Source organism: Engystomops pustulosus, chromosome 1, assembly GCF_040894005.1.
Source record: "Engystomops pustulosus chromosome 1, aEngPut4.maternal, whole genome shotgun sequence".
Classification (NCBI taxonomy): domain Eukaryota; kingdom Metazoa; phylum Chordata; class Amphibia; order Anura; family Leptodactylidae; genus Engystomops; species Engystomops pustulosus.
In genome coordinates this window covers 183,891,195-183,918,631 of record NC_092411.1, presented here as the reverse complement: position 1 = coordinate 183,918,631, position 27,437 = coordinate 183,891,195, and the positions used below count along the sequence as shown (strand labels likewise).

At 40.1% G+C, this 27,437-nt stretch overlaps 1 protein-coding gene across 1 annotated transcript in view; it reads left to right on the top strand.

Annotated features, from left to right (window-relative positions):
• Positions 1-27,437, top strand: part of RASGEF1B (RasGEF domain family member 1B) — a 267,226-nt gene that overhangs the window by 47,689 nt on the left and 192,100 nt on the right. The window contains exon 3 of the mRNA XM_072114538.1: positions 20,076-20,129. Coding sequence (XP_071970639.1) covers positions 20,076-20,129 — 54 coding nt within the window. The remainder of the gene's footprint in view (positions 1-20,075; positions 20,130-27,437) is intronic.

The window sequence follows — 27,437 nt, the reverse complement described above, 5'->3', positions numbered from 1 at the left end:
AAACACCAGCCAGCTACATCTGGTGGGGGATGTTGCAAATCCATGTGCTCAATTCAAGTCAAACTGGTCACTGTTTCATGATAAAGTTGGACAATGACCCAAAACAGCCTGAGAATTTACAATTGCATTGCTGAATGGCCAAGTCAGTCATCAGATCACAACTCAATTGACTATGCATTTAACTTGTTATAGACTAAGCTTCAGACAGAAAGCTCCACAAACAAACAGAAACTGAAAACAACTGCAGTAAAGATCAGGCAGAGCATTCAAATGGGGGAACACAACACCAAGACTTTAGGTAGTCATTGGCAACAAAATGGTTTCAACCAAGTATTTTAAATTAACATTTTATTTACAAATATTTAATTTGTCCAATTACTTTTGAGCCCCTGAAATGAAGAGATTGTGTCTGTCCAAGTATTTATGGACCAAACTGTATATGCAGAAAGCACAGTGTAGCGTATTTAGTAGTGTAGTGTGGGAAATAGTTGTTATCCAGGAGACATTTTAAAGATGTGCTGAACCTCAAGGATGTGGGTCAGCTCAGATTAGGCTGTTTTAGAAAGATAAATCAGCAGCTAGGAATGATATAAACATTAAAGGGGTATTTAAGCAATAAGAATAATTCATATACAAATGGGTCCTTAAAATATAAGCTAATATGTTTTTAGTTGTTATTTAAAACTTTGCTCCCCCAAGCAGAAAAATGCTGTTGATGTACACTGTAGTGAAGAATTAAAATGCTACAGGACAGACACAGGACCGAAGATGGACGCTGTTCACATGCCCACATCACATGTCCTGCACCTGCCAGGGCAGGTCATATGAACATCACTATGTTAGGCTGTGGTTGGTTGGTTGCAGTATTGCCAGTGTTGTGTGGAGACATCATCTCAGTGAGGTAATGTGCAGTGATGGCAGTTACACATCATTTCTATGGTAACAGAGCAAGAAAGTCAGTTAGATCATCACTAGGAGTAGAGGATAGGAGGGAGGAGGAGTTACTGAGAACTAAAGCATCATGGGACTTGTAGTTCCCAGTGGCAGCCATCTTGGTAAAAACTTTGCTTACTTTAGAAAGCCCATAACATTTTGTGAATCATAAAATCAAACGATTTAAGCAACATTTCGTGAATAATGAAATTGAGTTTTGCTATATTCATTTATTTATAGCATAATGGGTTTTTATATCAGACTTCATATTCCTGGAACATTCCTTTAAATGATGTCTCTGGCTTCCTAATGGCAGCCCTGGTATGCTACACATTTAATGTTACCAACTATGTGTACAATATACTGTATATTCATTGCAGATACATATTTCTATAGGCTGCATATTTTTATATGTTATATACTTATGTGTGTGGTATATTAATTTTGTGGTGTATATTTATGTGTAGTATATTATGTAAAGGTACATATATATGTGCACACCATTACATCTTTTGCCTCAGCAGTAAAAATGCTAGAATTAGCGCAGACCTAACCCTGATTTTATGGACCTTGCACTGGGTACAGTCATGCTGGAAAAGGGCTTTTCCAAAAGTTTCCAAAATTACTTGCTATGTTGAAGCGTTATAATTTCCATGGACCTAAGGGGCCTATGCTAACACCTAAAAAACCATCTCCATAGCATCTCTTCTCCTCAAAACTTGAGCAAAATGTATTAGATACCTGTTGTTAGGATGAAGCGAGCATGTTCTAGAGCAGTGATGGCGAACATTTTAGAGACAGAGAGACAGATTTATCAAGCTGTCTGAAAGTCAGAATATTTCTAGTTGCCCATGGCAACCAATCACTGCTCACCTTTAAAATATTAATGAGCACTGGTACCACAACCCACTTATATGTCGCAAAGTGCCTTATTGATCCCTGCTTAATCACATGTTTCAATCGTATTGGCGTCCTGAGGACACCAATACAATAAAATGGAGAAATTTGGATTGTAGCTTCCCTTCAGGTTCTCCTGAAGAGGAAGAATCAGGGGTCCCAGAGCAGGAGCTTCAACAATAATCCATCTCTGTACACACTTTCACACTCTTCTTGTAGTCATGGCAGCCAAGGATGCTCTGTGCATGGCACATCCTGGACTGCCTTGGACTGCAGGAGGAAGCCATGAGTCCTGTCTGGCAAACTCCCTCCATGCATCTGTGTATGATTCCACCAGAATACATTTTCATCCCATGAAAGTATCCACATAAAGGATGGAAAAAAGTGTGAATTGACCAGAACAGAGTTAGACTCTACTGTCTTATTCTGCGCTAGATGAATCATGTTGAATGATGTGTCTGGAGTAGTTTACAACTCTAAAGGTGTACTTTAGATAAGCAAGTAGTTGGTCTAGTTAAGGGCTACATTTTTTGCCGCACAGACTTAATTTTCTGGCGCTTACACTCCTTTTTCATGATGCCATGTCTCGTTTTTTGGACAAGTCGGAAAACTGTCTTTTAAATGGTCTACAACCCTGAATAAAAGTAGCACAGGGCATTTCAAAAATCACTCCAGAATTATGGCAGAGTCAAGGTGATAAATCTTCCCAATGTGTCTTTCAATAAACAAATTTTATGACATCTTGGTGATGTTTTGGGGGCTTTGATTAATGGAGGTTCTTCTGCTGAAATCCTGACAGAATGATGGGATCCTGCTCTTTGCATTCAGGAGAGAGGTGGTTTTTATGCACGGTCACTCTCCAATTATGTGAGTTATGGAGAAAGCCAAATGTCAGTCTATTCATCAGAAACCTCTTTAAATGTTAGTAGGACATCTAACATTCAAAACTGCTCAAAGAGAAGCTGCAGCACACACATATAAAACTCCACTAGTTTTTTCCAGCTTCAGCTTTGCTGAGTTCTAAATGTGATAAGCTTAAGGTGTAATACTATATTCTGGTAAAATGGTGGGCACTGTTATATTTCTTAGAAGCAATACAGTACAGAGTAGCTTCTGAGAAAAATAACAGTGCCCAACATGTATTCTATGAGATAAACCATAGATTAGTGACAAACCAAAATATGGCTTTGGTAAAATACTGTATCCAACATGCCTTTAACATCATTACAGGCAGTCTTGGGGTTACTTACAACTTTTTTTGTCGCTATTACAAGAGGATTTAAAAAATTTTGTCATGGGAACAAAAATTATCAAAAAAAGCTTTATTATAGAGACCTCACAGCTGATTATTGCAGCCTGGGACTAAAGTAAAGCATCCAGAGATCTTCACCAGAGGTCACAGTGTGCAGAGAGGCCTGTCTGTAACTAAAGGTTCTCTGTAAGTCAGGTGTCCTTAAAGGGGTATTCCCACAAAGACAAGATTCTTAAATATATTCAGGGTAACAACATAACACATTCTCCAATTTACTGTTATTAACAAAAATGCTGCTTTTCACAGATATAATTCCAACATGACTCAGTCAAGGTTATACAATTTCGGTTGTCCCAGGATCCGACCGTAAATTAGAAGTCTAGGGTCGGGCAAATTGTTCTGCTGTCTGACGCTGCAGTGAGCTCCTCTCTGCCTCCTGCTCCTCCCCCTCCATCACAAGACAAGCTCACACACACAAAGAATACCTACCAGCAAACAGAAGTGGGAGGAGAGTAAATCTACAGGCAGATAAGGTCTTTATGCAGGGGAGGGAGGTACAGCAGAGCTGACTGTGTATGTTATGGCTGAGATAGCAGAACTGAGAATGTCATTGTGTTTTATATGCATCTCATGGATCTCATCATCTCTCATCTCAGATCTGTCTCATCTCTCTTTTTCTATGTGTCAGATATTAGTGAATGTTCAACAGCTAAATGAAATTGTACATAAACCTGGGCCCTTATAATCTCAGCACATTGTCAACCCACAGTATCTTATAGGAATCATGAAGGGTCTGCTTAGAGAGTCCCTGCTCACACCCTGGGATTTCGCAATGACCAGCCTAGGGAATTATAGGAACGAAAACATCAACATCAATAAATCTGAGTAAAATTGTAAAGTAAGAGGTTTAAGATGATCTTTGCTCTGTAAACATAACTAGGGGATTGAAATTTATATTATGGGCAAACCCCTTTAAATCGGGAACCACTTGTACAGTTGTTTTCCTGTGATATCCCAACTCTGCTCCATATAATGACACCTTTGTCGGTCAAATGACACTTTTCAACATGAATGCAGATCCTTACTTCCTAATAGAGCAAACAGAAAGGATCAGAAATAGTTATTCATATGGACGTCTGAAAAAGAACAGGACAGGGAGACTCAATGTACAGGGAGAATCATTTGTGGAATATATGAACCTATCACAGATAATGCTGAACCAAAATGAAGTATTCATTATGATGAATGAATGTACTCCACAAAGTTGGGGTTTGTCCAAACCGGAACATGAAAAGTCTGTCGAAACTCCATGGGGCACATTTTGTAAGGACTTTGCATCTTCTGACGGACTTTGCACATTCTTTTAGGTGGAAACTGCTTGCACAGGTATTTAAGAAGTGTCTGCACCACAAATGTGTCGCACGCGACCGTTTTGTGGCGCAGCTGCACTAGGCATCATGCAACACAAATTAGGGGGCGTTCCGGTGCTCAGTCGGACCGTGTGCCAGATTTAACATGCAAAATCTGTTGCATACCCTATGTTAAAGGTGCACCACAAAAAAGTATAAAACTTAAACAAAAAGTTATTTAGTATGATCAACTCACTGTTGTAGTCAAACAATCCACATTGCTCCGACTTCAAAAACTCTAGCACGGACATCCTCGGCCACATGTGCAAACAACGTGTAATTCAAGAAGAAACAATCTTCAGGTAGGCACAGGAAGTCGATGTTCAGGTAAAAATGGAAAATGTATTTAGTCCTTTTTAAAAATCGAACACAGCATAATGGAAAAAATAGAATAGGCATAAAGGCAATCAAACCTACGTGTTTCGGTATTAAACCTTATTCATGGCTTTTGCATTACATCTCACAAATCTACCTTTTAAACCTGCCTACCGGATCACAGGATCACTAAGGCGAATTTAACTCTTAAATAGCTAAAGACATAACATTAAAACACAACAGAAAAGTAGATGCACTCTGTCGGCCCAGTGATGTATGCTATGTATCTGTATGATGAATTTCTTGCGTTCTGTTCAACCTGGGGGCCAACCAGTGGCGTAACTAGAAGCTGATGGGCCCCAGTGCAAAGTCTGTGCCAGGCCCCCGACTATAATGTATGGTTTATAGTAATAGTCTTCTCATATGGGAAAGTGACACCATAAGGGCCCCATAAACCTCTTGGGCCCGGGTGCGATCGCAACCTCTGCACCCCCTCAAGTTATGCCCCTGGGGCCAACAGTGGATTCATCTTTAGTGGCCAGTTTGAAACTTCCTGCATTTTCACCAATAAATTGAACATAAAGACATCCCACAGTAAAATATGCTTTTTCCCCTAGTTTGATGGGGTGGCTGTACACTTGCGTATCCCTCTTTCCATCCCTGTGTATAAATGTGTACGTGCTTATTTCTATGTGAATTTGTCCATGTTAATTGCTACAAATCTCCATTTTTTAAAGCTAGATCGAAGAAAACTAAAAGGTAAATATATAGCGGTAAGCATACATCAAATACAAAAAATAGCAAAGGAATTATTTGTTCATGGGTTAAAGAAAAAAATGTAAGTGAAAACCGGAATTGTGGTGATTAATTTAAAAGCAAGACATTAAAATAACATAAAACCATATTTTACTCTCCAGGACATGAAATAAAGGTTAATGAATGATACAGTATAGACATGCCAGGGGATGGAGAGCTTTAAAAAAACTGTGCTGTATTCAATAAGGTACCCAAGAGGTTTGTAATGTGTAGTGTCAGTATTGTCCCGAGTGATGCAACTGTGGATAATAGGTATGAGCTCAGGATGAGCTTTATTAGAAAGGTAAATCTTTATTGAGGATTAATGAGTGGAAGACTAAAACCACAGAGCGTGTGCTATTTTCATTACAGTCTCCCGTCTGTGCAGTAACTTTTACCTGTCTCTGTATTAATCCATTTGACACATCTTTATAGCTTTTCTATGCAGGCAGGTGATAAAGAGTCGTGCTCAGCTTGTGGTGCTTCAAGGAAATAGAAATTCTCTGTCTTCCCGCTGCTGTTCATATATTATATTTTAATGCCTGCCGGGTCCTAAATAAAATGTCCAAAAAAAAATGCCACCAGTGAAAAAAATACTCCTCAATTACTTCAATAAATGATCTTGTTTAATGATCACAAAATAAGGTAAATTAGGTATAAATAATTGTAATCATTTCCAAAATACCATATATACCCGAGTATAAGCCTAGTTTTTCAGCACAAAAAAAATGTGTTGAAAACCCAAACTTGGCTTATACTCGAGTAAAAAAAAATATAGGGTTTACCAGGTTTTTGTGGTAAAATTAGGGGCCTCGGCTTATACTTGGGTCGGCTTATACTCGAGTATATACGGTACTTCATTTAATACAAAAATTCTTAGCCTGGTATCATGCACTAGAGGGAGTAATGAGAACAAGGATGAGGTGTTTGTAGTGCTGTCCTTTAGTTTTTTAAACCTTGACAATAAACTTTTTATTTAGCATTTTTTCCTTATTTTTGCTCCCCGTTTTCCATATTTTTAGCATGTCAAATTGTATTACCTAGTGGGATCATTAACCCCTTCAGGACTAAGCCATTTTAGGGCTTTAGGACCAAGCCTGATTTATTAAATTTGCCCTGTGTCACTTTTGGAGGTTACACATTTGTAATGCTTTAACACCTTCCCGATATGTGACGTAATAGTACGTCACACGTCAGGTGCTTGGAGAGGGCTCAAGGGCTGAGCCCTCTCCATACCCAGTAACTCTTTGATGCATGTTGCAGCAAACACTTACTGGTAACACCGATTGCGGGAGTTAACCTGTACATTACCACCGGCAGCTTTGGGCGCCACCATCTTGGCTAAGATTACTGTTCCCCGTGACGTCTTCAGGGGGACATGATCGGTTGCCATGACAGCTTTGGGTCTTCTGAAAATGCCCGATATATCAAAATATAATAACGTTTTTTCACTACGTTTAACCCTGTAAAGGAAAATAGTGCCCAAAGTGAAAAATGGCACTTTTTTGCCATTTTGAAGCAAATAAAAAATTCTGTAAAAAGTGATCAAAAGGTTGTACAGTCCTAAAAATGGTAGCATTGAAAACTTCATCAAAAGCTGCAAAACATGACACCAGTCACACCTCTATACACTGAAATATGAAAAAGTTATTGGCGCCAGAATATTTAATTCTTGTAAATGTATGAAAAATTATAAAATCTATAAATGTTGTATCCCCGTGATTGTACCGACCCAAAGAACAAAATAGACATGTCATTTGGGAAGCACAGTAAAATTCGTAAAATCCAACCCTGAGAGAAAACTTTGCAAATGCGTTTTTTCACCAGTCTCACTGTATTTAGAATTTTTTTCCCGCTTCCCAGTACATGGCATGGAATATTAAATACAATCATTATGAAGTGCAATTTGTTAAGCAGAAGTTATAGAATTTTGAAGGTGGGGAGTAAAAAATGAAAACACAAAAATGAAAAAGGGCCTTGACGGGAAGGGGTTAACATATCCAGGATATATTTAGATTCTTTTCTTATCACACATTGATTTGACTTCAAATTAATAGAAACATTTTGATGATATCTTTTGTGTTTAGTTTGAAAACGTTGAAATTTTGTAGGTTGTTTGGAGATTCTGAATTTTGGGTGCAATATTTTTCTCATTTTTATGAAAATCGCCAACACCTTTATTTAGAGGTACCTGCTCAGCGTTAGGTGACATTTAGAGGCCTAAATAGCAGTAAAACCCCATAAATTATACCATTTTAGAAACGACATCCCTTAATGTATGAAAAATCAATGTTAAGAAGTGTGTTAACCCTTAGATGTTTCCCTGGGGTTAAAACAAAATGGAGGTGTAATTTACGGGGGTTTTTTTATATACAATACATTGATTTTGGCCAAAAATTAAACCGTCCCAAATTATTAAATGACAAAAAACTCCATGTCACGGGAGCTCCTGCGACTGTGCCACCTCATGTCAGCAGCAGCCCTTCTTACCTGTCCGTGTTCCACCGGCGGTCCCCTCGCTCCAGTGTGTGCATCCCCTCCTCCTAGGTTGTGCACAGGTCGGCGTTTTGAGGTCTAAAGGGCCAGCGCGCCGATAATTGGTGCTTGACAGCCACCTTTCCTGTAGATTCCCAGCCCCTTCCTGTGTCCCCTGCTGGATTTTTGTTCCTTAGAAAAAGCTGGTCCCCCTATATCCTGTGATTGTTTGCTGAATTCCCATTGTGATCCCGGTTCTATTACTGACTACGCTTCTCTGATCCCAGCCCTGACCTTATGCTCCTCCATTAACTCCGATCCTGTGCTGCCTGTCTTGACCTGCTGCCTGTCTTGACCTCCTGTCTGGCCCCAACCACAATTCTGCCTCACGACTCTGTACCTCGCCGTGGCCACCACCGTGGGCAAAGTCGCGCCTGTGGTGCGACATGGTGGTATCCCGCCGCAGCAAGTCCAACACACTTTGAAGCGTGCTCTGGTGAAAACTGGGTGCCACTTAGACTCTGCTCCAAGCTGTCGGCTTAAGTCATAGCTTGCCTCTGGTACAGTGGGTCCACCACTGATCCTAACACTCCACAAAGTTTGATACCCAATTTCCCAAGTATGAGGATCCCCCATGTGTGTTGGTAAACTTCTGTATGGGCACACGGCTGGGTATAGAATGGAAGGAGCGCCATTCGGAGCAGGTTTTCATTGTCACAAATTTCCAGACTATGAAATGTTTATTTTCATTTGGACATATGAACAGATGATTGCTTGTTCATGGTGGAACAAGTAAAAAAAATGTTTTTCACTAAAAAATAAAGTAATAAATAAAAAAAAATGCCCATAAGTCCCATAACATATAAGGAGACATATAACAAAAAAAAGGTCTAAATCATAACACAAACCCCACATATATAGTATCACCGCATCCGTAACAACCCATAGAATAAAAATAAATAATTAGTGAACCCATATTATGAACGCCGAAAAAAAACCTACTAAAATCCCTCCAAAAATTATGATTTTTACCTATTCAATCCCACAAAAAATGCAATAAAAAGTGATCAAAAAAACAAATGTACTTCAGAATGATATAGTTGAAAAGTTACCCATGTCCTGCAAAAAACAAGGCATCAACCAGTTCCGTAGCCAAAAAATTAATAATGTTATGCCACTTGGAAGATGGCAATGCAAAAATGATAGATTTTTCCCACATTAGGGTTTTATTTGACAAATTTAGTAAAACGTACGAAAAAATATTCATGTTTGGTATCCCCGTAATTGTACTGACCCACAGAATAAAGATAACATGATTATTAGGCTATATAGTGAACACCAAAATAAAAAGTAAAAAATCCAGTACAGAATTGAAGCTTTTCAACTCCTGTCCTAAAAAAAAAGTAGGGGATACCAACCCCAAAATGGTAACATTGGAAAAAGCATCTCATCCCCCCCAAAAAAATGCCATTACATGGCCCCAATAACGAAAAAGCAAGAATTTTATAGCCTACAAAAGGGACCAATGAGGAAACTAAAATCTTGGCAGCTGCAGGTCCCTCCTTGCCTTCTGCGCTTCGCTGTGCACCCATAAAACAAGTAACTGCCACATGTGGGGTCTCTGTACTCGGAAGAAACTGCAGAACAAATTGAAGGTGAGTTTTGTATTTTTATTTTTTGGAAATGTGTAAATTTTAGGGCTAAATTAACGTTTAACTGACAAAATTTTACCATTCTAAATTTTACCTTATTTTGATTCAATTACTATAAAGATCTCAAGGGGTTAACAATCTTCCTAAAAGCTGTTTCTGATAGTTTAAGGGGTGCAGATTTGAAAATGGGTTGATTATATAGGGGGTTTTGATGTAAAATTTCATTCAAAACAGTATTTATGCACAAAAGAGTAAATTCTGAAAATACGGAAAATCGCTATTCGATTTGTAAGCCGCGCGATATCAAAATAAATTATCCAGACATTTAAAAAATTATGAAAATATAAAGTAGACATATGGGAAATGTTATAGAGCAACTTATTTAGGTGGTAAATCTATCTACCTGCCAATGTAAAGATTTCAAATTTCAAAAAAGTGAAATTTTTAAAAAAATTCATCATTTTTTTCTTTTTTGGAAAATAAACGCAAAAATTATCAGCCAATATTTACCATTAAAGTGAAGTACAACATGTGGGGAAAAACAATCTCAGAATCGCTTTGATAAGTAACAGTGTTCAAAAGTTATAACCATATAAAGCGACGCAAGTCTGAATCCGAAAAATGGGGCTGAACCTTAAGCTGTAAAATGGCTGCATCCTTAAGGGGTTAACACAGGTGTGGGTGTTGATGAGGACAGGGCTGGAGATCAATCTGTCATGATTAAGTAAGAATCACACCACTGGACACTTTAAAAGGAGGCTGGTGCTTGGCATCATTGTTTCTCTTCTGTAAACCATGGTTATCTCTAAAGAAACAGGTGCAGTCATCATTGCACTGCACAAAACTGGCCTAACAGGGAAGAGTATCGCAGCTAGAAAGATTGCACCTCAGTCAACAATCTATCGCATCATCAAGGAATTCAAGGAGAGAGGTTCCATTGTTGCCAAAAAGGCTCCAGGGTGCCCAAGAAGGACTAACAAGTGCCAGTGTTTCAGCTTCGGGATCGGGCTACCAGCAGTGCAGAGCCTGCTCAGGAATGGCAGCAGGCAGGTGTGAGTGCATCTGCACGCAGTGCAAGGCAAAGACTCTTGGAGCAAAGCCTGTCAAGAAGAGAGCAAAGAAGCTAGTTCTCTCCAGAAAAAACATCAGGGACAGACTGATATTCTGCAAAAAGGACAGGGAGTGGACTGCTGAGGACTGGAGTAAAGTCATTTTCTCTGATAAATCCCCTTTCCGATTGTTTGGAACACCTGGAAAACAGCTTGTTCAGAGAAGACAAGGGGAGCGATACCACCAGTCTTGTCTCATGCCAACTGTAAAGCATCCTGAAACCATTCATGTGTGGGTTTCTTCTCAGCCAAGGGAATCGGCTCTCTCACAGTCTTGCCTAAAAACACATCCATGAATAAAGAATGGTACCAGAATGTCCTCCAAGAGCAACTTCTCCCAACCGTCCAAGAGCAGTTTGGTGATCAACAGTGCCTTTTCCAGCATGATGGAGCACCTTGCCATAAAGCAAAGGTGATAACTAAATGGCTCAGGGGACAAAAAACATAGAGATTTTGGGTCCATGGCCTGGAAACTTCCCAGATCTTAATCCCATTGAGAACTGGTGGTCAAAAATCAAGAGATGGGTGGACAAACAAAAACCAACAAATTGTGACAAAATGCAAGCATTGATTGTGCAAGAATGGATGGATATCAGTCAGGATTTGGTCCAGAAGTTGATTGAGAGCATGCCAGGGAGAATTGCAGAGGTCCTGAAGAAGAAGGGTCAACACTGCAAATATTGACTTGCTGCATTAACTCATTCTAACTGTCAATAAAAGCTTTTGTTACTCATAATATGATTGCACTTGTATTTCTGTATGTGATAAAAGCATCTGACAAACACACATAAAAACCGGAGGGCAACAGATCATGTGAAAATATAATATTTGTGTCATTCTCAAAACTTATGGCCATGACTGTATGTCTATGTACCAGTGCATGGAGCCTGTGTTACTGTGTCACACAGTAAAAGGCTTACGGGTAGTTACATAAAATCCTCCCATTGATAACCACTGGGCCAATGGCCTAGTACAGTGATGGGCAACCTTTTGAGCTTGGTGTGTCAAAATTCGCCAAAAAACCAAGCATAACTCGGGTGGTGTGTCACCTTGAGAAAAAAAACATTATTTTTTGATATTTCTAGTTTAAATATACATATTTGTTACCGTATATATACTCAAGTATAAGCCGACCCGAGTATAAGCCGAGACCCCTAATTTTACCACCAAAAACTGGGAAAACCTATTGACTCGAGTATAAGCCGAGGGTGTAGTATACAGCCAGCCCTAAGTGGTATACAGCCTGTCCCCCCCCATGTATACAGCCAGCCTGCCCCCCCCTCATGTATACAGCCAGCCTGCCCCCCCCATGTATACAGCCAGCCTGCCCCCCCCATGTATACAGCCAGCCTGCCCCCTCATGTATACAGCCAGCCTGCCCCCTCATGTATACAGCCAGCCTGCCCCCTCATGTATACAGCCAGCCTGCCCCCTCATGTATACAGCCAGCCTGCCCCCCTGTATGTTGAGCACATTTAAAAAAATAAACTTAATTCTCACCTTCCGGCGATACTCACCCCCGATCCTCTGCGGTGGCTCTCGATCCCCGGCAGCGTCTTCTGTCTTCTCTTGCCGGCGCTCACTATGATGCGGCGGTGTGGCCGCTGATGATGTCACACTGCCGCATCATAGTAAGCGCCGGCGGGGAGATCGCATGGACGCGCCTCCGTCGGCAAAAGAAGAAAGAAGACAGCCGCAGCCGGGGATCGAGAGCCACCAACGAGGATCGGAAGCCGGCGCCGTGGATCGGGGGTGAGTATCGCCGGAAGGTAAGAACTAAGTTTATTTAATTAATGTGCTGAATTTCGTGAGCCGCCGCCGGGTATCGTGAGCCGTCGCCGGTGGATCCGGGCACCGGAGGGTGAGTATTAAAATTTATTTTTTTTAATTGACTCGTGTATAAGCCAAAGTGAGGTTTTTCAGCACATTTTTGTGCTGAAAAACACAGCTTATACACGAGTATATGCGGTAATTATTTAACTTCTAGGGTACCTTAACCCTAGGTTGTCTGATTAATCCTACCATGTACTTCCATACCACAGTATGGCAGTATATGGGGATTTTCCACATCATCTATTTATTACAATGTGCAAATAGCACATTGTAATAGATCGTTACAATCAGACACGTGTAAAAATGCTTAGTAACCTGCAAGCTTTGTCATAAAAGTTCACAGGTTATAGTGAGTCGCAGGTGCCGCTGTCTGCATCTCCCTCATGAGGAGCAAAATAATTGCAATGTTTGTCGATTTGCAAGGCATTGTGATTATTTCAGGGCTTGTACATCACAAAACTGACACACAAGCCCAGATGGCTGTCTTTCATCATACAGTACACTTACATTACTCACCACTGTATGTGAGATGAGAGTGGTTGTCCTCCCTCATCCCTGCTGTGGAGATGGTCAGTGTAGAGGTGACCTACCACAACAACTCCCCCCAGCACAACTATCAGGAGCTGCAGAGAAGTTTGTGGAGTTGATGGCCGGGTCACCTCTCCTGGAGCTGAGCCCCGGGATGATACCTGTGCTGACTTGAGACACGAGGCACAGCTCAAACAGGGGGAGGGGCCGGCCCGGTGGGGGAAGAGGAGGAGGAAGTGCTGTGAGCTCAGTGCATGACAATCTCTCAGCCTCCCGGCTACTGCACCTGGCCGTGTAGGAGCCGAGGATGAAACTTAACTCTCCGGCGGCCGCGTGTCACTGAAAATGGCTAGGCGTGTCAGCACTGACACGCGTGTCATAGGTTAGCCATCACTGGCCTAGTAGATAGAGACTCCATCTCTATTGCATGTAGAGTTTGTGAGTTCAAATCCCAAGATGGCCAATTTTTTTTTATTATTATGGAGAGGATTATTATTCTTATTATGGTGATTATTATTATAATGATGATTAATATTAGTAATAAAAATTTGGTACGTGGCAAGGGCATAAGTAGGGATGTGGCTCAGGGGGAATCGTCGCGGTATGCTATGTGTGCCGCCATTTTGTCCCTCTTTCTTTTTCAGAAATTTTGGGAGGTATGGTATCTCATACACACAGTCTGCATGGGGCGAGGCCGCCAGCACCATGAAGCACATAGAGTAGCCAGCATCAGGAGTGTCACATTCATTATACAGGTTGTCAGTCATATGTTTAGGAATATCTCATACACAGGCTGCAGGGGGCGCCAGCACCAGGAAGCACGTAGAGAAGCCAGCACCAGGAGTGTCACATCATTTTATAGGCTGTCAGTTATGTGTATAGGAGTATCTCATGCAGACATGGGGTGCAGGGGGCGTGGTCTCCAGCACCAGGTGTGTCACATCATTTTACAGGCTGTCAGTCATGTGTATAGGAGTATCTCATGCACACACACACAGGCTGCAAGGGTTGTGGCTGCCAGCACCAGGGGTATCACATCACTATACAGGCTGTCAGTTAAGCCCTGGGGTGTGGCTGTGCCTCACACTCATAAATAATCTGGATTGCTGAATATGATAATGGGTCATTGGACCCATCTCACGTCATTTGCATAGAGCTTTAGTACCTAATTGTTTAAGTTTACAGGCATGTAGAGGTACTATAAAGGGATAGAGACAGTGCATTCTAATGGTAGTTTATGAAAATATATTTAATTTTGGGGGTTAATTTACCTGACAGGTTCTCTTTAAGACCCAGAGCTGCGTCAGGAACAGGAGAGAACCCGGGAGCAGTAAAGTACTTACCACTCCCTGGTCCTCTCCTGCTCCCCAGGTCATTCTGCTCACTGTCCTTTATCCGTGCAACCAGTGTTAGGAGTCAGGACACAAAGCTGAGCAGCAGGAGAAGACCTGGCAGCTGTGAGGACAACTCAGCTGAACTCACCACTACCTGGCCTTCTGCACCAATGAACGCTTTCCGGTATAGAACTCTGGACTGTAAGCAGGACTCATTGGACTCTGACTCTAAGTAGGGTGGGGACCGCAACTCATTGCTTGACAAGTCGCATGTGGCCTGTTGGTGCAAGTTCTGCACCCCTAATCTAGGCTTTTATTTGAGCGAGTTTCCTATGCTACAAATCAAAGGATGAAGGCGTAGAGAAGGAATACCTGCATTTATCTCAGCATTACTAGAGTGACCAAGAAAATAAGACTGTGGAGACTGTGGAGTAAGACTGTCAGTGACCATTTTGGTGGAGCTAGAGTCGGAATCAAAGTTAGGGAAATTGAGGAGTTGGTTAAGTTTGGCTTAACCACTGCACAGCCCTGGTAGCATGCCACTAGTTAATTATTTGTTATAGCAAAGTGAATCAATTGGCTTGTAATGTAATATACATGTATGATATTTTTCTTCTTTTTAGTAAACTCTGTGACTGCTTAAAACTGGTACAATTAAATTATTCATATCCCACTATGATCCATTCCCCGCTGAATGACCTTGAGGGTGAAATGTTGTTCAAACCCATTAATTTTTATGATGTTTTTATTGGGAATTGAAATTAGGTATGTTATTAAGTGTTTAGAAAGGCTGCAACAGTCAACATGGTTTCCCCATGCTTTTCTGTGTGGCTAGACCTTTAATTATCTATTATTACTGTGAACCGCTATTAACTTAATGGAGATGTGGATGATGGAGATAAGACTGCGGTATAAACCCCGCTGTCATATTTTAATGAAACGTACTTGTTATCTGAGCCTAGGATTTTGTTGTTACATTTAGAAGCATTAGCATGGACAAGTGGAGATCTTTTATATCACCTACAGCAGAAGAATGTATAGGGGCACATTTACTTTACCGCTGGAGTTCACTGAAAGACCATTGTCTGTCCATAATGCACTCTGCCACGATTCACTAAGATTGTGCGCCCGATAGCATGTGTCGCTTCCCCCCTCAGGTTCGACAGAGTTCACCATCTTTTAAGTGGTGCATGTAAGTGCATGGGCTTGTGACACAATTTGAAAGTTAAACCCCGCGATATTGCTATTGTATCCCTATACTCATCATCCTTACTGCCCTTGATGCACCCCACAACTGCAGCATCATCCGAAAATGTTGGGATGAAGCAAAACTTAGTGCTTTGTCTAATATTATCAGTGTAGATGGTAAACAAGAACGGAACTAGGGAACTAAAGTCTCTGAACCAGCTGTTAAAGCAGAAGTCAGTTTAGGTAAAAGCTGTCGGACCTGCACATACTGTGGGCAATTCAGGCAGCTATGCGACTGCCAGAATTTCCCACATTTGGTGGGGCCCCCTTTAAGGAGAAAGTGGTGGGGGCCCCGGGGTGCGGGCCTCAGAAGTTACTGTTATAATCCAGCCTTGTACTGGCACTTAAAGGGATTGCAGAGGGTATGTCCACCATTCCTATTGCTTGGTGCACTGTGCTAAGTTACCTCCCCTAGTGTATCCTTTTCAGTATTTTTTTTCTACCTGACTCTTTTATCATTGGGCATACATTTGATAAACCAATGCACAGTAAGCAGGAAATAAGGAACACAGCATATTACGAGGATGTTAAAGAAACTGCCTACCCTGTCTCAGACAGGATCATTATTAAATCATGTACTATGGTTCTGATCAAAATTGCATTACTTTTCAATAACCAAGGATTACTATGTCTCATAGTTGAAAAATACTGTGTATATATATCTAAATCTAAAATTGGAATCTGTGAATATTAGGGTCAAATATCTGATTCATATAACATGTGATTGCATTGTTTTATACAACTGCATCAAAATCAAGCATGATAAACCAGGAACACTTACTCATAGATCCAGGTACTGTGACCGTGATAATCTTCTTATACAGGCAATCCACGAGTTATGTACAGAATAGGTTCTATAGGTTTGTTCTCAAGTTGAATTTGTATGTAAGTCGGAACTGTATATTTTATAATTGTAGTTAAAGACACATTTTTTTTGGCCTCTGTGACAATTTGATTTTAAAAATGTTGGATTGTTGGAACCAGAATTAACAAAAAAAGCTTAACTGCAGACACCTTAAATATATATTTGTTATAACTGTTTATTTTAGCCTAAGGTAAAAGTACAGTAAATTACCAATTACAAGAGGTCCGTTTGTAACTAGGGGTCATCTGTAAGTCGGGTGTCCTTAAGTAGGGAACAGCCTGTATTTGTTATTCATGGCCTCCTTCTAGATCAACTTTTAACCCCTGTGCACACCTCAACATACTATAATGTTGTGGTGCTGAGGGGGTTGTATGAAGCAAGATCATAGGCTGAGCACTCTCCATACACGATGGGTTATATAACACAGCTGACACCTGTCCTTTACTGCCGCAGTCGGTGCTGACAGTGGTCATGTTAACCTGTAAAGTGCTGTGGTCGGGTTCTCTGCCAGGGGGTGCTGTGATCTCAGATGGCTCTCCCCCTTAACGTCATTGGAGGGCGTCAATCCATTGTCATGACAGCCGATGGAAGGCTATTAGAGATCAGTATTAACATTTTAATATACTGCAATACAGTAGAAAAGTACAGTATGAAAATGTTATTGGCATCAACGCCACAAGTTTTTTTGCACCAAATGGTCTTTTAATTTTTTTTTTTAAATGTACGAAAACATAATAAAGCTCACATAAATTTGGTATAGTTGTAATTGCTCCAATCAAAAGAATAAAGGGAAGGTATCATTTGGAGCGCACAATGAAAAGTGTAAAAAAAACAGAGCCCACATGGAAATGCCATGTCAATGTTTGCTGCATTCCAGTGCATTGCATGGAATATTAAATGGGCAGCTAAAAAGTGCCATTTGTCCTGCAGATAACAAGCCCTCACACATCTCTGTAAATGAAAAAAAAAAGTTATGGCTTTTGGAATGATGGGAGTAAAAAACAGAAATGCAAAAATGAAAAAGGGCTGAGCCCTGAATGGCTCTAGTGGTGTTACCAGAACCCCTCAAAGCTGAAGATTTATAGGCTGTTAAAATGAGCAGAACATTTCTCACCCAACCCTCTATGCTCTTCCTCCTCCCTCGGGGGGGGGGGGGGAGAGACCTGCTTGGCTCATTGTAACAGTCTGTGAAGCTACTGCACTAAAGGGCTCTGGAAACACCCCAGCGTCCTTCAGGCACATCGGAATAATTATAAAAGTTGATTCTAGAAGGAAGGAGGCCATGGATAACAACTATAAGAAGAGTGCCACAGTCACAGTGCCAGGATCTATGAGTAAGTGTCCCGGGTTTATCATGCGTGACTTTGATGGTAGAATTCCTTTAATAAATGTAAGTACCAATACATTTTTGGAAATACCTAATTATGTCTTTTCATGGGACGACAAAGAAGATATGACACTTCTTTCATACATCACTGAAAGTTCAACATGACAAAAAAAAACATGACTGGACAAGACCATACAGTGGCCTAACAAGACAGGTTCCTCTCAGAACTGGCTTTGCCTCAACCAAAGAAAATCTAGAGGTTGTCTTTTCAAAATAGGTACCTGAGTGCCATCATTACTTCAAAGTGGTGGGGGCTCAAGCTGTCAGTGCTAAAACCATTAGCCATACACTGCATTGCATTGGTCTCCATGGCTATCATCAGTATATAGTGAGATACCATGCATAAATTTATATATAGATGTTTTAATATAGGATTATCATCTTCACTGGATGCAGACCTACAGTGTTTTCTTTTTAGACACCTTTGTATTGTATACCATGTTCCCTATTAAGGGAGTATACCAGTTTCAGTTGTTATAGGAAGATAACTATATATTTATATAGCTTGCTCTGTTCATACTGTAAGAGTTACAGACACAGAGGTATGCAGTAAATGTCAGAAATGGTAATACTTGTGCAGTACCCAGGTTAGGAGTGGCCCCAAATCTATGTTCGTTCTACCAGGCACCGTCGTTTTGTCAGCTGGCGTTGGTCAGGCGTTGTGCACCCCAGTGGGAAATAAGTCCACGGAGTCAGTAATCATAGGGCTGACCTCTCCAATCTCCTCCCTAGCAGAAGAAGAGGTCTATGCTGAGGAAAGGCCTGGGCTGGCTGGCCCTCTCTTTCTAATGGTACCCTGGCTAGGAGCCCAGGGGTGTATGACAGAAAATTCCCATCTCAGCTTCTTCTTCTGACTGCTCTGTTCCCTAACTGCAAGACAATAAGGACTGGGATTGTTCTCCTTATATACCTTATATATAACCTTATACATACCAGAGTGGTTACATTTTAGCACAAAAGCAATGACAGTGCATTTTCCTAGAAGTGTAACTAGGAGAGGCAGACTTCTGAATAGGGCCCCCTACCTCCTCAGAAAATATTTATTTTTAATATGTTTATTTTATAATTACATATTTGTGCACGCACACATTTACATACACTCTTACACACATTTATATACTTATGTGCACACATTTACACACTTACACAGATCTGTTCCAGTAGCTGCTGAACACATGGGGGAAGTACACAGCAGGGATTTGAGATTAGAGATCCATAATCTTGTTGTTATGCTGTCCCCTTCCTCTCCCCCAACATTTCATGCTGTATATTGTTAAAGATGTGCACTGTTATATACAGATTATGCTGTGCAATGTGCAGAATAATGTGTATATAATGGTGTACATCCTCCGTTCTTTAGAGTGTTTGATGCTGAGGCCCCCTGACACTGAGACACAAAGAGCTGCTTTGTCTTCTACAGCTGTAGTTATGCCCCTGCATTTTCCATAGACTTACACTGAGTCCCTGATATTTTATGGTAGTAAGATTCTAAAGTGTAAACAACTTTCCAGACAGCACCTGTCATTATACAGTTCAGGTACAGTACAGGTCTGCTTGTCTGGTAAACAAACCTGTTTTTCTTCTGCAAAACAATCAATATAATAGGTGTGGAAAATTACTAGTTTCTCTTAGAGATGCACAGTTAGAAATGTTTCGGTGTTCATTGACCCTTTCTGCTACTCTATACAGATATAGTACTAATAAGCATAATGTATATAACACAACATTATAGATTAATGCAAGTTAACCCTTGATGTACCATAAAGAAAGTGTTGAGTTTGCATAGGAAAAATATTCAAAAGTCCAAAGTTTAATGCTCCTCTCATCCAGGGCACTACATTTGTGACTGGCCCTCTTGTGCCAATGTAGACCAGTAATGCACAGATGCTATTGGTTCACTCAAGCAGGTTAATAATATTCTCTCTTGATCTAAAGACCAAACCGCCAGAGCAAACAGAGGCAACTGAGTTGACACATTTGTAGAGTAAAAAGAAATAACCTTTGCTTACCAATGTATATATCTATGATTTGTTTGTCTTTCAGACAGCCATATTTAGCACCCTGTCCAGTGAGAAGTCAATATGCGAGCCAAAACTGGTAGGTTCTTTTAAAGTTTTTAGTTGCTTATTGTATAGCTGTAATTGTTATTTTGCTTACTGATTTAAAGGGGTTGTGCGAGATTAACTAAAAAAAAATCTTGTGGGCAACCAAAATAAACAAGGATGGCAAATGTCTATATATATATATATGCAGCAACTCTGCTTCTTTACAGATCACCAAACCAAAAAATAGAAGCTTGTCGCCAAAAAATGCATAGTAAAAAAATTCTATCTTTATTAATACCAAAAAGTCCTGATAAAAAATGTTTTAATACATGGAAACGGTACCGCACTGAACGGCACTTTGTAAATATAAAATGTCGGCATAAGTACAGATTAGTGTCAGTAACTGTGCCAAAGATATATGATTACAAGCACAATTTATGCAAAAAACTCTTTGTACAATTATACAGGGTTATCCTAGCAAATATGTCTGATTAGGGTATTAAATAAACTACTTGTGCAGTGCCTGCTCCCACACACGTTTCAGCTACTAAGGCCTTCTTCCAAGATGTCAACCTCTTAGAAGAAGGCTGGAGTAGCTAAAACGTGCTTCAGTGTGCCGTTCAGTGCTGTACTGTTTCCATGTATTAAAAAAAATGTATCATGACTTTTTAGATAATAATATAGATATAGATATCATTTTTTACTATACATTTTTTGGTGACAAGCTCCTATTTTTTGTGTTTTTGGTTTGGAAAAATATTGTGATGTTTAAAGGCGAAATGCACCTCTTTGTTTACAAGGGAAGGGAATCTCGGAGCCAATAACTTCCAGCCACCTGACACTCCCACCTGTCCCTTGTACGAGCGCCTGATAGTTTCAATTGGGCTGAAGTGTAGATTGGGCCATTGCAACAAACTGATTATATTATTTTCCATCCATTTTATTGAAAGTTTGCTGGTGTGCTTTTGATCATTGTTCTGTTGCTAAATTTTAGTCATGCTTTAACAATCGGAAAGATAGTCTAATGATGGTGATCTGTACTCACCAGAGTGCTGCCTCCTCTGGCAGGCCTGGCCAATGGAGATAAGCAGAGACAAAGTTAGTGTACGGGTGCATGTCCTCCTGGCCAATCATAACCATGGCTAGTTGATGGGGGCACCAATTGGCTGTTTGGCCACCTATGCAGCAAAATGTCTGAGTTGCACGGCCAAATGCGAATGTCGGGTCACTTAATCTCCACATGTATGGCCACATGCAATCCTCCTGTCTTTCTGCTCCTCGTCCAGGTCCCTCCTTTCCCCATCTCTGGTGCTGCTGTGGAGTGTCAATTTGGTAATTCAGTGGTTAGTGTATCTGGGTCTAATGTATCCCTTTCCAATCAGTGCCCATCCCTGGTTATTTTATGTACACTGATGTTCATTTTGTTATGTGCAACGGTGTGCAATAATTCTTAATTGCTGTCTTCGACCCCTGCTCTGTTTTATGACTCTGACTCTGATTGAGCCTGTGAACTGCAAATCTGGATTTTGTTCTGACAACACTGGCTTGACCTGTCCCTGATCTGTAACTGCCTAACCTACACTTACAAAAGCAGAAAAATTGCAACTCTTGTCCAAATCCTTTGGATTGAATCAATTCAATTTCAATTTCTACTGTATTGTTCCCCTCCACTTCCTCTAAAATGCAGCATCTCAAATTGTACACCATCTCAAACCTGTGTTTGCTCAATCTTATTTTCACTGATCTAGTCGTCAGTCCCACATACTGTATGTTTTCCTGTGGGGACATTTTTTATAAATAAATGCCATTTTTTTATCATTTTGTATAAAAACCTTTAAAGGGAACCTGTCATCAGAGATCGTTTTTTCAAATTTCCCATGTCCCCACAGACATTAACCATTGTATCCCCCATCAGTTTTTATCTAATTTTTTTTTAAATGGCAGAAATTTTATAAAAACTGTTGGGGGTATGATGATTAATCTCTGTGGGGACATTGGCCAATTCGAAAAAAGGGTCTCCAGTGACAGGTTCCCTTTAATCTTAAATCCTCATGTAGGATATGGTACAGTGTGCTCTATAATTAAAGGGGACAGTATACTACACACTACCCAAGGATTTAAGAAAAACATTAAAGGTTGTTTTACATGTAATACAAAAAATGGCATCTATTTATGGAAAAAATATATAGAAAATTGACTAGATATAGATGTATACAATTTGAAATGGTTCATATTAGAGCTAGTGGAGGGGAAGGATACAAATTAAAAATGGATACATATATTAGATTCACTTAGTCCAAAGGGTTTGAACGATAATTGCAATTTTTTTCAGCTTTTTGAAAAATTTTAATTCCTGGGCTCATTTTATGTAAGCGTTTGGTACAGTTAGTTTCTTACTGTTGGATTTTGGTAAGATTTTCACCTGGATGTCATGTGACTTTTTTAATACATTCTGGGATTTTCGTCTAGTAAGAATGCTTGAATAAGGGACGTTCCTGAAATGTAGCAGGCGAGCAATACGCTCATTCCTGTCTGTTGCGATGTGTCTGCACTGGATGGTTCTCTGTACATACTGATTGTAAGTTTTATGGACATTTATAGAGATTGTCTTGCAGGTTTATGCATTGACATGAATTTGTTATAATATAAAAGCATTTTGAAGTTTTTGAATTTTTGTGTGTGCATCTGATTTCTAATGTGCTTTGGATTCTGTCTGCTGTCTATGGCTTGTATCCCTGATTCTGCCTGAGGGTGTGGTCACACGTCGCGTTTACTGCATGCATTTAAAAATGCATTGGAATAGCTGAAGAGTGATTTGCCTAATTAAACAGCTGTTAACACTTGCGTTTACAAAATCCAAATTTTAACGCTTGTGTTAACACATACGGTAACGTGGTGTTAACAAATGCATGCCGTAACAGCGATGTTAACGTATGCGTTAACAATTGGTTAACAGTTGCGTTTTGCAAACACAAATTAAACAGCTGTTTAATTAGGCAAATCACTCTTCAGCTATTCCCATGCATTTTTAAACGCATGCACGTATGTGACGTTTGACCGCACCCTGACTGCTATGTGCCCAACTCCAGACTAAGACTAGTAACCTGCAGCTGTTCATAAATAATCAGGTGCAGATGTCCTTCTGACTTTTTGCTAGGAAAGAGAGACCGTTGGCTAGTCACTTTCATTCTCAGAAGTCAAGTTCATCTGGAACAACAAGGCTTTGCTAGCTACATTCTTGAGAAACATACTAGCTACATTCTTGAGACTCTTGAGAAATATTATAGATGGGCTAGCTCAGTGATGGCAAACCTTTTAGAGGCCGAGTGCCCAAACTACAACAAAGACCCGCTTATTTATCGCAAAGTGCCAACACAGAAATTTAATTTGTGATTTATACTCCCTTCTCTGTCACAGTTTTCATTGATACCAGCACCCTGAGGCACCAATAAAGCAGAAAATAGTCGCAGGTAAAGCTGTCACTTTAAAAAAGCTCTGTGCACAGCAAGTCCTGGGCTGTCTGGGACTGCAGGAAGATACCTGGAGTCATCTCTGGTGATGGCCTGAGTGCCCACAGAAAGGGCTCTGAGTGCCACCTCTGGCACTAGTGCCATAGGTTAGCCATCACTGGGCTAGCTGGTCAGTATCTCCCTTCTACCTTGGAAGCCTTGATTGCTCTATATTCCTGCATTGACTCATGATTCAGGTCAAAAGATGAAATATATCAAGAAAAATTTCAGCTCACAGCTTTGTGTCCAGTCTGAGTATCATGCTCCAGGGCACCACTGTGGCTTCAGCGAGTGTATAGTCTGTCTTGCAAAAACTGAGTCCTGCACCAATATTCAATTATTGTATCATCCAAGAATAAAATACACACATTTACATCTCCAACTGTGAACTCTAGTCACATCATATATTTTTGCATATGTTGTAAGGACAAGTCACGAGGATTCTGAGCTGTCCTTACAACGTATGGCACAGACTTATCCCACTGTATGCCTATATTCTGCCCGGCAACCCCCCCTTCCCCTGAAAGCGGGGAGAGGAGTGTATATCGCCATCAGCCGCCGATTGGCTGTGACTCATAAACGTGGTGTTCCCCCAGTGATGTCACTGTCCTAATATGGACAGTGACATCACCAGGTATATCCTACGTAGGTGCTCGGCAGGGCTATGGGAAGAGATGCAATACACCATCTTTCCATCTTGTTTTTTTGGCATACAGGAGGTATAGTGGCCACACAGAGACAACTATCATGCCTCTGTCTGGCACTATTTGTCAATATATACGCTAAGCGTCGGCTTTCCCGACGTATACGCTCAGTATAAAAATGGTGTGAACCCAGTAAGTGCTATACAATAACAGACACCAAGACATTGATGGCTTTCAACTCCATCTAGTGAGGCTGTTTTTATGTTCACCAATCGTGGCTTCAGGTGGCCATACCAACATAAATGAAAGGGAGGATAAAATTGCCCAAGTATTTGGTAGTCCAAATGTCCATGATGTTCAGATACAAATAGAGATTAAAACTAAGATGAAATTGTTCCTAGATCTATTGATACAAGAATGTAAGATATGGTGGGATCAAGTCACACTATGTACCTATGTGTCCAAATAGATCATTCCAAGGGGGTTGGGGATTAAAATGCGCCAACCTTTATTTAGAAAGAGAAATTTGTTAAACAGTGGAATGAGATATTATCTAAATGCTCTATGGAGCTAATGAAACTTATTATTGAACTAGAAGATTCCAAACGGGAGCAAATAAAAAAAAAAGTGGATGACATTAAACAGAATCAACAAAAATTTAGGAACTAACAAATAATATGCAAAGTTTTGTAACTGATTTTAAAGATAGCTTCATGGATACAAAAAATATTAAATTGCACCATGATACATATGAATCTCTTCATTATCATGTGTATGAGTGGCGGAGAAGGGGCGCTTACAATCCACCACAAGGTTGATTCTGATAAAACGCACTAAGGGATCTTTCACATTGGCTTTGTTTTTCACATTCGTGATTCAGTGATTTTCATGGATGCCTCACAAAGCCATTATTTCTATGGGTGTTTTTAGATTGGCTTATGTTTTCCCTGATCCATTGTCCATGGAAAAAAATTATGAAATATGTCCAATTTTTTCATGGATGCAGATCAAGGATTGCAATAGAAGTCTATGGGTCCACAAAAAAGTGATGAAACATCTGTTTTTTTTCACTGATAAGGCTGAAAAACCAGGTGTGATGTTTTCAAAGCAATGTTAAATCTTGTGGACACAGAGAAAAAACATAAGAAAAACTGAGACACAATGGAGGCAAAACGCATCAGATGCCCAACTGAAGCTGAACATTAATGCCAATAAATGCTTAGAGCCCTAAGCAGAATAAATCATGTATGGAATGTCAAAGGGTTTATTTTAGTTCCTCAGAAGCTGAATACAGGCAGTCCCCTACTTAAGGACACCCGCCTTACAGACAACCCATAGTAACAGACAGATCCCTTTGACCTCTCGTGAAGCTTTATGAATGCTTTACTATAGTCTCAGATTGCAATAATCAGCTGTAAAATGTCTGTAATGAAGCTTTATTGATAATATTTGGTTCAATTACAAAAAATGTTTAAACTCCACTTGTCAGTGGGGCCAAAATTTTTTTGTCTGGATATACAATTATAAAAGATACAGTTTCGACTTACATACAAATTCAACTTAAGAACAAACCTCCGGATCCTATCCTGTACGTAACCCGGGGACTGCCTGTATTCAGATGCTAACACTGAAATGTTGAGGCAGGCTATTCCACTGATTTACAGTTCTCATAGTAAAAAAGCTCTGTCGCCTCTGGTGATTAAACCTTGATTTCTCCAGAAGAAGATAGTGATTTGATTTAATCTGAAACAGCTTACAACCATATTTTTTGTATGGACCATTCATATATTTATATAAATTAATCATGTCCCCTCGTAGTTGTCTCTTTTCCAGACTCTTTTCCAGGAATATTTTGCCTTTGGATTATTAGCCCCAGGTGCATAACCTTACACTTATCCACATTGAACCTCATTTGCCAAGTGGATGACCAAACACTCAGTTTGTCCAAGTTACCCTGCAGCCTATGAACATCATCTATAGACTGTATTACACTACATAGCTTGGTGTAACAGCCAAAATGAGAAAGCTGGCATGGTTTACAGTAATGTAGTGTTTTTTTAATGGTTGAATAAAATCGCAGCTAAATAGTTTTATCTAAAAATCTAAAAACTAAACAAAATAATCCTATAACATATTCTGAAATCTGCGAGCACAGGGAATAGCACATTAACATATGTATGTATGATGAATACATAAATCTGCCCCTAAAGACTTCTTCTGTTCAAATATTGGTAAAGAGCAGTAAGCTGGATATACAATTATAAAAGATACAGTTTCGACTTACATACAAATTCAACTTAAGAACAAACCTCCGGACCCTATCTTGTACGTAACCCGGGGACTGCCTGTATTCAGATGCTAACACTGAAATGTTGAGGCAGGCTATTCCACTGATTTACAGTTCTCATAGTAAAAAAGCTCTGTCGCCTCTGGTGATTAAACCTTGGTTTCTCCAAACGGAGACAGTGCCCCCTCGTCTTTTGATTTGATTTAATCTGGAACAACTTACCACCATATTTTTTGTATGGACCATTCATATATTTATATAAATTAATCATGTCCCCTCGTAGTCGTCTCTTTTCCAGACTAAATAAATCTAGTTGTTTTAATCTTTTCTCACAACTGAGACCCGCTATATTCCTTATCATTTTTGTGGCTCTACGTTGAGCCCTCTTCATCTCCAGAGTCCATACCACTTTTGATACATGACAAGATCCTACTGGCTTTAGAGGCAGCTGTTTGACATTGCATGCTGTTATTCAATTTATGATATACTGGTACCCCCAGGTCCTTCTCAACAAGGGACTCTCCCAGATTTACTCCTCCAAGGACATATTTTGCCTTTGGATTATTAGCCCCAGGTGCATAACCTTACACTTATCCACATTGAACCTCATTTGCCAAGTGGATGACCAAACACTCAGTTTGTCCAAGTCTCCCTGCAGCCTATGAACATCATCTATAGACTGTATTACACTGCACAGCTTGGTGTCATCTGCAAAAATAGACACAGTGCTATTAATTCCTACCTCTATATCATTAATAAATATATTAAATAGTAGTCGGCCAAGCACAGAACCCTGGGGTACACCACTCATAACTGGTGACCATTTTGAGTAGGAATCATTGACCACAACTCTCTGGATCTCTCTTTTAAATGCACTTCTTTTATTATTAATTGTCCTTCTAACTGTAACTGTAAGCCAT